Here is a 12,410-nt window from a genome sequence, read left to right as displayed (position 1 = left end):
AGGTACCTTAATTTCACCATTTGTAGACACACCGAAATGTTGTAGAAATTTTTTATGAGGATTGCATAAGGCAAAGGACTTTGAGTTCCTCGAACATTCCACATTTGCCTCACTAACATCTCAGACCAATTTATCTTGATGTTCATTTTCATGGCATACATCAATTGGAGTTCTATGTCATTTATTTGCGAATGGTTTAAAAATTTTGGTAAAATGACATAGCTGAGAAGATAATGCAACAAACGATCTTCGAGTTTGAGATGTCCAGCAGAAAGGATATCTCGGTTTTAAACAGTTTTCCCAAAGCTTTAATGCTTACGCATTTCTATTTCTTCCTTAGAAATTCTACACATAGAGTAGTAGAATTCCTTACGATCATAGTTATCCCAATCACATTGAAGTCCGAAACCAACAATGTTACCTTTATAAGGTATGTTGCAGCACAATGAACTCATAGTTTTCAAATATATCACAATCTCCTTTCCTTTTACATAGGAAGTGAAACGGTTTTTCCGAAAGTTCAAGTTGCAGTAGAAAACTCGAATGAGTTCGGGATAAATGTCGTTTGTTTCCCAGCAAAAGTCAAAAAGGTTTTTTTGCCGCAAAAGAAAAGGAAATAGAAAATCATAACCTTCAAAGTTTTCAATCTTACCGAATTTCGGAGTGAAAATGGGTCTGCAGTGAAAGTATTCCTCAAAAACTTTGCGTTGATCATCATTAGCAAGAAGCTTGGCTAAATCAAGCGGGTTAGACTCCATAGATGTTCCTTGACTCCTTTGTGAAGCATTGGTTTTCTGTTTCTTGGAAGAAGAAGCCATGGATGTGTGTTTTGGAGTTTTAGGTTTTTGGGATTTTGGGGGTTTTTGATTCGGGCCACTAATCACAAAAATAATGGTGTAGAAGTGTTTAGAATGAACAATGTGATATGAATGGACACAAAAATCACCCAAAATGGTTAAGAAATGAAGAGTCTAGAGGGAAAAGGGTTGACCACGAGTTAGAGAGTAGAGGGAAGAAGATGAGGTTCTGAAAAATGCAATTTTCCTTTAAATACCTGCTTAGAGCCGGTTACTCATTCTAAGTAATCGGTTACTCTAACTTCAAATTTTAAAAATTGACAAACAGCAGGTTTGAGTAACCGGTTACTCATAGTGGGTAATCAGTTACTGACTATAGAAAACCCATTTTTATGCAATTTTAGAGCTATGAAAAAGATTTTAACCCAAAAATAGAAGCATATAAACATAAATGCACATAATTAAGTTCAAGTAGGCATGTGATAACATGGTGAAGCATACACGTAATCATATAAAAGCATTTTTAGGACAAGTAAGCTTCATCAAGAATGCCTAGTTCAAGTCTAATTTTATAAAAAAGGTTCTTTTGCCAAAGGTTTAGTGAAAATGTATGCTAGTTGATTATGAGTATCAACAAATTCTACAGATACATCCTTCTTTTGAACATGGTCCCTTAGAAAGTGATGTCTTATATCTATATGTTTGGTTCTAGAATGCATAATCGGATTCTTTGTAAGATTAATAGCACTAATATTGTCACATTTCAGCGGAGTGCAGCCTAAGTCTAAGCCATAATCTCGTAATTGTTGCTTAAGCCACAACACTTGGGCACAACAACTACCTGCTGCTATGTTTTCAGCCTCAGTAGTGCTTAGAGCTACACATGCTTGTTTCTTGCAAGACCAAGAAACTAAAGCATTGCCTGAAATATGACAAGTACCACTTGTACTTTTTTTCTCAGATTTGCATCCAGCAAAATCTGAATCCGAGTATCCAACCAGTTCACATATACTTCCTTTAGGGTACCACAATCCAACGTCAGTTGTACCTTTTAGATATTTCAAAATTCTCTTAACAACAACTAGGTGTGATTCTTTAGGTTTAGATTGATAGCGAGCACACAAACATACACTAAACATTATATCAGGTCTACTAGAAGTTAAGTACAAGAGAGATTCGATCATACCTCGATATTTAGATATTTCAATACATTTACCGGGTTCATCTGCATCGATGTATGTTCCTGATCCCATGGGAGTAGCTATCGGCTTGCAGTCATCCATATCGAATCTTTTTAACAAGTCTTTGCAATATTTGGATTGACTCACAAAGATGCCATTATCAAGCTGTTTTATTTGAAGTCCAAGAAAATAATTCAACTTACCCATCATGGATATTTCAAATTCCCCTTGCATAATTTTTCTAAAATCACTACACAAATTTTCATTAGTAGAACCGAAAATAATATCATCAACGTAAATTTGAACTAATAAAGTATGATGATTAATTTCCTTAATAAATAAAGTAGTGTCGACCTTCCCTTTTGTGAAACCTTTTTCTGTTAGAAAGTTCGTTAGACGATCATACCATGCGCGAGGAGCTTGCTTTAGGCCATAGAGGGCTTTCTTTAATTTGAAAACATGAGAGGGATGTTTGTAGTCTTCAAAACCAGGAGGTTGCTCTACAAATACCTCTTCTTGAATATAGCCATTGAGAAATGCGCTCTTGACGTCCATTTGATAAAGCTGAAAATTAAGAGAACAAGCATATGCAAGCAATAGCCTAATAGCTTCAAGTCTAGCAACAGGAGCAAAGGTTTCACCAAAGTCAATACCTTCTTCCTGATTGTATCCTTGGGCTACTAGTCTAGCTTTGTTTCTAACAATAATAACTTTTTGTACTAACCAGCTTGGATAAGATATCTGCCCGAACATTCTGCTCTCTCGGGACATGTTGGATGAAAGCTTCTTCAAACTAAGCCTTCAATTCTATAACCTTAGCTAAGTATTTACCTAATAGTGTGTCTTTCGTCTGGTAGGCGCATGTTATATGTGAGATGGGTAATTGGGAATTGTTGTAGATAGCTACCTTTTTATGCACCAACCTCCATGGCTAACTTCAAACCAGCTATGCATGCTTCGTACTCGGCTTGGTTGTTTCATGTGGAAAAGGTGAAGGTTAATGAGTGCTCAATGGTCATGCCCTGACCGTTATCTAGTAAGATACCAACTCCACTTCCTCAGGGATTGGACGACCCATCTATATAAATTGTCGATGCCTGACTAGAGTTATCTGGTTGGGTAGTCAGCTCAACGATAAAATCTGATAATACTTGACTCTTGAGAGTTGTCCTGGGTTCATACCAGATATCAAACTGTGAGAGCTCAATGGACCAAGAGATCATTCTTCCAACCAACTATGGTTTATACAAGGTTTGTTGAATGAGTTGGTTTTTCTTACCACCATATGGTAGGATTGAAAGTATTGTCGTAGCCGCCTTGTTGCTACTAAGAATGCATAGGCGACCTTGTCCAACTTTTGGTATCTGAGCTCGGGACCATACAAAGCTTTGCTTGTGAAGTAATCCAGATTCTGGCCTTCTTCATTTTCTCTGACCATGGCGGTTGATACTGCTTCTTCAGTTAGTGTTAGGTAAACATAGAGTGTTTTAGTAGGTTCTAGCTTGGAGAACACTAAGGGAGTGACCAAATATTGTTTGAAAATATGGAAGGCCCTCTCACAATCATCCGACCAGTTAAATGTTTTTCTTTACTTTAGGGATGAAATGCTTGATGAATGCTTGGAGAAATATGGATAATGCTGCCTATCGCCCATTCAACTAATAATCCTCTTTGAATGAGCGAGGGCTTTGCATGTCTCTAACAGCTTGCCATTTCACCGAATTTGCCTCTATACCTTGGTCTATAAGTAAGAACCCTAGAAACCTTTTGGCTTCAACCCCAAAAGTATATTTTTCGGGTTGAGGTGCATGTTAAATTTACGTAACTGCCTGAAGATGGCTTTCAGAATAGAGAAATGGTCTTCTGTAACCAGACATTTGACAATCATATCATCCATGTAGACCTTCATATGTTTCCCGATCTAATCCTCAAAAGCATTATTCATCATCCTCTGATATGTAGCCACTACGTTTTTTAACCCAAAAGGCATGACCATGTAACAATATGCAGCCTTAGGTGTGATGACAACAATTTTATCTTGATCTGGTGGGTACACAAGTATTTGGTTGTATCTGGAATAGGCGTCCATGAATGACAAATATTGATAGCTGGAGGAGTTATCCACTAAATGATCAATGTTTGGGAGGGGATATTGGTTTTTGGGGCATACTTTGTTCAGATTCGTGTAGTCTACCCACATCCACCATTTCCCTGATGGTTTCATGACCAGTACCACATTGGACAACTAAGTGGTATAAGTAATTTCCTATATAAAACCAGCTTCTAGGATTTCAAAGATTTTCCGAGTAACCTCGGCTGTTCTTTCGGTGCCCATTTTTCTTTTCTTATGGGCTATTGGCTATGCCTCAGGCTGTGTAGTTAATCGGTGGCAAATGATTGAGTGGTTAATCCCAGACATATATGCAGCTGACCAAGAAAAAATATCTTTGTTAGTTTCCAAACATTTAACTAACCTCGACCTTTGAGCTTCGGCGAGGGTGTTTCCAATGTATACCAAATTCTCCTTTGTAGGCCCAAGTTGCTAGGAAGTTTTTTCGCCATCGGGCTGAGTTCGAAACTCACCTTCGTATGTTCTGGCGTCTAACTCAACAAGGTGCACACCCCATTGCCTTTTCATCGGGGGTGGTGTTCGTTTTGATTTTTGACTTGGGCGTAGGCTCATCAGGTAGCAGCTGATAGCGTTGTGTTGGTCTCCCTTAACAGTTCACACTCATAGGTCAGATGAGAGAAATTTCATGCGTAAGTATGGTGTGGAGACCACTACTTCAAGACGGTTAGTGTTGGTCGGCATAGAATAGCATTGTAGGCAGAATTACAATCAATTACCAAAAACTTCGCTTGAATTGTCTAGGTTACGGGATGTTCCCCGATGGTCAGCCATATGTCCATATACCCGCGATGGGTGATTCCATCCCCAGTGAAACTAACCAACTGACCGTCATAGGATAGAAAATCTCTATCCTTCAACTCCATTTTGACGAACAAGTCTTGGAACATAATGTTCGTCGAACTGCCTTGATCAACGAAAAGTCTTCCAACCTTTTTGTTATTCATCTTGGCGGTGATGACGAGGGGATTGTCCTGACCACATATGACACCATCATAATCACGATCATCGGAGGAGATTGAGGGCGCCAACCTGTTTTCATATTGTTGGTGAGGATTTCGGACAGTTTCCTAGATGACTCCCCGAACATACCACTTTTGGGTTACCCTGAAGGTGCCTCATATGGAAAATCCTCCTAATATAGGATTAATGTCCACTGGACTCCTCTATCATCTGTTACTGGGGCGATACCTATCTCCTCGGTCCCTGTTCGAAGGGTGCTCCTGTTGATTTTTTGGGGGAGAGCGTCTCCAAGAAGGACTGGGTCGACGTGATAGTGGCGATCGTCCCTACCGGAATTCCCTAACAATAAAATGTTGTAAATGACCAGCTTGAATTAAGTCTTCAATAATGTCCCGCAACTGGGTGCACTATTCTGTAACATGCCCGAAAATATTGTGGAAGTCACTGTATTTAGATCGGTCTTGGGTCCCTAGCTTTCTCCTCATGATGGGCTTAGGGAGCTGGATAAGATGAGTAGCCCTGACTTCTTGTAGTATTCTAGAGCTACTAGCATTGAGGGGAGTATAAGTGGAGTGTTTTGGTTTATCGGATGGTCGGGGAGGGTCATCTCGCGGATGTTCATGGATTTTTGGCTGTTTGGTTTCCCGTGAGGGGAGTTGGAATTCTCTATGGTCACAAGATAGGCGGCTTGGTTTTGAGTTTCTTCTAGGTTAATAAACTGATGGGCCTTTGACCGGAGGTCTTCTATAGTAAGGTTCGAATACTTTGCCAGTTCTTTCCTGAAGAGGTCGTCTTGCAGCCCTTTAACCAATATGTGTACCACCACCTCTAGACTTAAGGTGCAAACCTTCATGGCTTCCATGTTGAACTTGTCCAAGTATGCACGGAGAGGCTTGTGTTATTCCTGTCGTATGCCGGACATGATGTATGAAGATATAGGTTGTTCCTTGCTTACCGTAAACCGAATATTGAACCCCTTGGCGAGAGTTTTCTGTAAGTATCAGAGTGAAACTAAGAGGGGGGGGGGGTGAATTAGTTGTCTTAAAATAATGGCCGTTTTTTCTGCAAAATCAAAGTTAAAGTGCAGCGGAACAATATGCAGAAAATAATAGGAAATAAAATGAAAGAGATAAGGAGAAGAGAGTACACAAGGAGTTTTATACTGGTTCACCTTCTTGTCCACCGAAGGCTACGTCTAGTACTCTTGCCACACAAGAGATTTTCCACTAAGAATTATGAGTTGCAATTACAATATCTCACCCCGAGATCTCTATGTACCTTACACACTCCCTAATTCTTATACCCTTGGAAAACACCTTTCCAAGTGAATCTATTCCCCTTTCTTTTCACACCCCGTGAAAGAAAGAATTCTTTACAAGAATGAAGAATATTCAATTATGGCAGATTGCCTTTACAAGTATGAAACTTATGTAACTTGCAATCCAAACTCTGAATATATATAGAAGTATATAATGCTCTTTGTAAAAGTCTTTGAAACGCTTGAAGCAACTTTTTAAAATTAACTTGAAAGTTTAAGAACAAGTTGCAAAAAGTTCAAAGATAAATTCTAAGAAAAAGTGTGAGAGCTTTTGAGAGTTGAGAGAAAATTGTATGAAAGTTGTGTTTGTTGTTTGTGTGAGAGTTTAGAGCCTTTATATAGAGTTTACAAACACTCTTTGAAGGTTTCTGAAAGTGTATGAGTTTTTTGGAGTGAAGAGATTTCGTTTGGAGTGAAAACCTTTCACTTTGAAATCTGAAAAACACTTCCAACAGCTCTCAGTAATGGGTTACTCATTTTAGTAATCGGTTACTCAAACTTTCTGTCCACTTGAAATTTGAATTTTACATTGAGTAATCGGTTACTCAAACTTTCTGTCCAACAGATGCTTAAAAATTATTTTGAGTAATCGGTTACTCAGCTTTCAAAAATCAGTTTTTCAGTTGGATAACTCTTTTCTCACACATGTAACCTGTTACTCAATTAAGTAACCTGTTACACACTATTTTTGAAAAATGTTTTAAGTCTTTTAAAAGTGTCTCACATTTTCTAAAAAATAGTTTGAGCAATTATACTTGTATATACTTAAGAGTTTAGGATAGAAGTACTTACAAAGACTTAATCTAATGTCTTGAAGCTTTATCTTCATTTGTCTTCATAATTCATCTTCCTTTTCTTCTTTTTGGTGATGTTGGTATCTTCATCAAAACCGTGCCAAGGTCAGGAGCAAGATCTTCTTCACAAATATAGCATGACATGTAATACTATATTAAACAATATCTTTCACATAAGAAACATTGTTAGATTTTGATGGAAACTTAAGTAAAAGACTATTTTTGTACATGCATATAATTTGGAGTATGAAATCATATATAAAAGGACTAAAATTGCATAATTAATAAATTTGAGGACCAAAACTATATTTTATCCCATATATTACCAGCAGCCGCTACCCATTGAAGAACAGAAGGAAATTTTGTTTAGAAGGTAAAATTGTACATTTATTTCTTCCTTTTTCATTCATCCCATTTTTATCATATACTTTCCCAACAAATCACATTCAACGAATGGGCGGTTGATTCCAATGATACATCTTTTTTTCTTGCAACAAATTTTGTAAACAGCAAAAACATGTTAGGTTGCAAGACATTTTTGAGATCATGACTATCCAGCATATTGCGGAGACCATCTAGAAAATGGTGGAGAGTGTGAATGTAAAATCATGGGGATGGATTAAAAAAAATGTGAAAAAGTTATAATATCATACTTTGATTGAGATTGTAACTCATGTAAATATTTAGTATCATATTAATTAGTTTTAGATCTCCAGTAACTTTTTGTATCTCTAGTATTTTTTTAATTTAATCGAATTATTTGTCCATAAAAAAAGAACTTAGGTCCAAGTTTTGTTTATCTAGAAATCTACCTTCACTATGTTATAAATGTTTTTGGCTTGAACAAGATTGTGTCTTATGAATGATACTTGTAACTAGACCAAAAAATCAAGTCATTTACTATTTATCAGCCTTTTATTTTATTGAATTTTTTTTATCTAATGTTATAATGCAATTAATTTAATAAAATAAATTTTAAACCAAGTGCAAAACAATGTTAAGGAAAAAGTGATGAAAAATATCAAGGTTTAATTAATACAAAAGAAAAAAAAGTACTAGAGATGTATGGTGGTTGAATTAATACAAACAAAAAGGTAAATAAATCTATATGTTGCTACATTGCTTCAATAAGCTTTACATACATTTATATAATTAGATCCTAGTCATCTACCAGCAATAACATGATATTGTATTCATCAAGAGTTTGCCAACAATATGAAATCAGAAATCTAGTAAGAGTATGAAATTTATGTTGCAAAACATTGTTTGAGATCATGAGGTTAGTTGAACAAGGGATGGATTGAGAAAGAAAATCCAAGTTCACAAAATTCTTGGCTGTATAATCTTAATGTATTGTAGGATGATATTACATGATGTCATATTTAGGGAACAACATAATTTAATCCCAAATATAAATTTGATTCAGATTAAATTTTGGATTTGGTACGATATAACAATGTTGCTGTTAAATCCTATTCCTTAGCACAATGTCACACTAAACCCGTTACTTGTATTAAATTTTCTTATAACCTATAATGAGGTTGACATCCTTATATCATATTAACCATACTTACAAATAAGGCTGTTAAAAAATAATTATAAAATCTGATTCGGAACAAAGAAATAGAAATGATAAAAAAGTATCATTAAAAATATCAAAACTAATTAAATGTATCATTAAAAAGGCATACAAATTAATCATCATTATTTATTTATTTATTTTATTCTATAAATATGATAATTACTTACACTGTTACCTTTTCCCACTATAATTGCCTTAAAAACGTAATACTCAGATAACACTTTATATGATATGGATATTCCAATAATGATATCATATATTTCAGGAATTATGCATCAGAAACTAAAAAAAAATCAAGATATTGAAAGGAATGTCAAAAAACATTTCTATGAATTATCAATACTAAATATACTTTTCAGCATACCTAGCAATGATATTCCTGACAATAACATATCTTAGGAATGTGAATTTTGGAAATCTAATTCTAAATATCAATACAAATGGCCCTTGATTCACTACCGACAGAATAGCAAAAGGAAAGGCGCGTATATATGTATATATGTCCTTATATAATGCTAGAACAACTGTATACACCTATTATCAATAAATCATCATTATAATGTTTATTACACCTTTTTTAGACATATATCCTAGACATTATCATCACACATTTTTTTTTATAAATAACATTTTTTTGGTTAAAAATTATAAAACAATTGCAATAAAGTGTGAAGAAAATGGTGATGAAAATATAATGGTTTGGTTAATACAAACAAAATGTTAAAAAATAGTTATATCCAGATCATGGATTGTAGTTATGGTTTTCTAACAATGTGGTTGTTCATTCTTTCTAATTTACACAATGATGCATTAATCCTTCTACTTGTATTGATCTATTTTTATAATCGGGTTGACACTTCTTGTATTAATATTTTCTTATAATTGGGTTGACACCTCTTATATATTTTTAAATTAATTTTGCTTATAAAAAAAATCTATATGTTGGTAAATGGTTTCAATATTTTGGCTAAAGTTTCTATACACTAATAGAATTAGATCCTAGTTACCTATAGAATTAGATTCTATACACTATTCGCACAGTCCATTTGCATCGATTTTTAGGCAAAAAATGATCCGATCAAAACATGTAATTAATATGCGGTCTGGATCGATCTGATCTGTTTATATTAAGATGTCCGATCCAAATATAATATGCGGTTTCGGTTCGGTTTGGATCGGTTTTTTTATAAAATATTAAAATTGCACTTATATTCAAAACTCATAAAAATGACTAAATATTAAGCATAAAACAACAATAAAAATAGTGTTCAACAACATTAAAATATGTACAACAATAGTATAAGTAAACAACATCATAAAGTAGTAATAAACAATAAGACAATAATAATAAAAGTATAAAATAGTAACAACAACAAGATATCAATAATAATAATATGAGCATCGGTAATGTAATTTTAATAGTTATAATATTCCACCGATGATTAATAACAATAATACTTTCACAACAATAATACTTGAATCTTTTTTATTTGGTTATGGGATTGGTTTAAGTTCTAAAAAATGTATCAAATATAATCAATATGATTTAAAACATAGCAACATATATATAAGTGTTATAGAATATAACAAATAAAATATATGTACAATTTTGGAGTTAGGATTTAAGATTAAGTTTGCAAGACACTTAAAAGTATTACACACTTAAATTTTACATACAATTTCGGTCCGGCCTGGATCAGTCTGAATCTAAGAGGTGACATCAAAATCCGGACCGGACCAATCGGTCTTTAAAAAATAAGTCCAACACGGTCCAAATGCATTCGATTTTTACGGTTTCAGTCTATTTTGAATCGGTTTTCGGTTTTATTATTGGACCGGTCTGGATTTGAACACCCTAATATTTGCAACTCATTGTTTGAGATAATGAGGTTCGTTGAACCAAAGAAGGAATTAGGAAAGAAAATCAGAGTTAACAAAATTATTGGCTGTATGATATTCATCTTGTAGGATAATACACAGTTGTAAAATATGAAGCAACATATCTTTATTTCCTTTATAAGTTCACTTTACTATAACACAAGCGCGCCTAGGTGCTTCTCCCTTCACATATTTTCCTTTTATGCTAAATTTTTCTCACAATAAATACCCTTCTCTTTTCTCCTAAAACCACACACCTTTCTTTGCAAAATACCTATCTTCCCTTCTGTGATTCTTGAGAGAGGCTCTCAATAATGCCAAATATCGAGGAGAAAAAGCTCAAACGCAAGATGGATGATGAACCGATTGTGGATGATGCTGATCCCCAGCCTTTAGAGGCTTTGAGGATCGGTAGTAATTCTATAGTCGATGAATCAACATCTAGGCCTTTTAAATCAACGAGAACTTCCATTGAGTGTGATTCTTTAGTGAAATCCTCTGAGCCCTCCAATGATAGAGAAATCAAGGAAAATATACCACTAGATCATTCTTGTCCATATTGTGATAGAAAATTCTCAAGCCCCCAAGCACTTGGGGGTCACCAAAATGCTCACAAGCATGAGCGTTTACTTGAAAAAGAGAAGAACAAATACATGTATGGTGATGAGTTTGGTTCCCGCTATTCAAGACATGAATATTCATATTTGACAAACTATTACCAAGGTTCTTCACCTTTGAACCTTTATCATGGTGTGCATTTGCAGCGCCCCATGGCTCAGATTCCAAGCATGTCAAGTCCTAGGCTTTCATCCATTGCTTATGGTCATCACCAAGGGTTACACTTTCCAAGCACATCCTTCAATGCACACCCATTTGGGAGTACTAGTTCTTGGACCGATCGTGGTGGTGGTGGTGCAATTCCGTCAAGGTCAAACTTCCAGGGTTTGAATCTGTTTGGTCCAATGAATCAGACTTCTCTACCTATTATCAATGAGGCTAATCAAATTCAAGCCCATGCTGGTGTTAGAAACTATCTTGAAGATCTTAGGGTTTCTCCTGCTGCATCTCAAGCCTCAGCTGAAGATCCTCAAGCCTCAGAGGAGTTGGATTTGAGTCTCAGACTTAGCTTTCCCTAGTTTTGCATTAGGTATATTTTGATTTTGATGTTTTCATGGTTCGTATGTAGTTTCCTTTTATCATTTATATTTGTCTTTAAATGATTATGTTCATGAATCAAATATGCCCTTCTTCATAAAATCTTGTGTTTCATCTAGTATATGGTTATTTTTCACTTGCAGATTATTTGTTAAATTTTATGTATGTATACAAATTAATTGTTGAATATGTAAAACTCTTGTTACTTGATCCTTCTTCTCTATGAGATATTTTTGAAGGAATACTTCATAGTTCATACATGTTTTTATTTAAATACCAACAATATATGCATATAACTAAATTTTTAGGAAATAATCTGCAACTTAAGGAAGTTTTGAGACATCAATTGTCTTTACCCTTGTTTTTCCAATTAAAAGTTGGCATGTAATCCAGAAATTGTAACTAAGAAAAACTGGTATGCAATAAGGAATAGAGATGGTATGCATTTTTTAATTAATAGTACTTCCTCCTATCTTTTAAAAATGATCAAAGTTATGAGATCTGTCCCAAATTAAAGTTATGATAATAGATAAAAAGACTTAAAAATTACATACAATGGTTTGTGAATGAGTAAGCAATAAATATATTAAGTATTTTATTAATAATTAAATGAT

At 34.7% G+C, this 12,410-nt stretch overlaps 1 protein-coding gene across 1 annotated transcript; it reads left to right on the top strand.

Moving 5' to 3' along the window:
• On the top strand, positions 10,956-11,777 carry LOC109342396 (zinc finger protein 3-like). The gene has a single exon (XM_019580387.1). It carries the CDS (start codon positions 10,956-10,958, stop codon positions 11,775-11,777), a length of 822 nt encoding a protein of 273 aa, XP_019435932.1.

Source organism: Lupinus angustifolius, chromosome LG03, assembly GCF_001865875.1.
Source record: "Lupinus angustifolius cultivar Tanjil chromosome LG03, LupAngTanjil_v1.0, whole genome shotgun sequence".
Classification (NCBI taxonomy): domain Eukaryota; kingdom Viridiplantae; phylum Streptophyta; class Magnoliopsida; order Fabales; family Fabaceae; genus Lupinus; species Lupinus angustifolius.
Note: the sequence above shows the minus strand (reverse complement) of the source record. Positions and strands in the feature narration are given on the sequence as shown.

Excerpts from the sequence above, each read along its gene's own strand:
- LOC109342396 (XM_019580387.1), top strand. The coding sequence starts at position 10,956 with ATGCCAAATATCGAGGAGAAAAAGCTCAAACGCAAGATGGATGATGAA.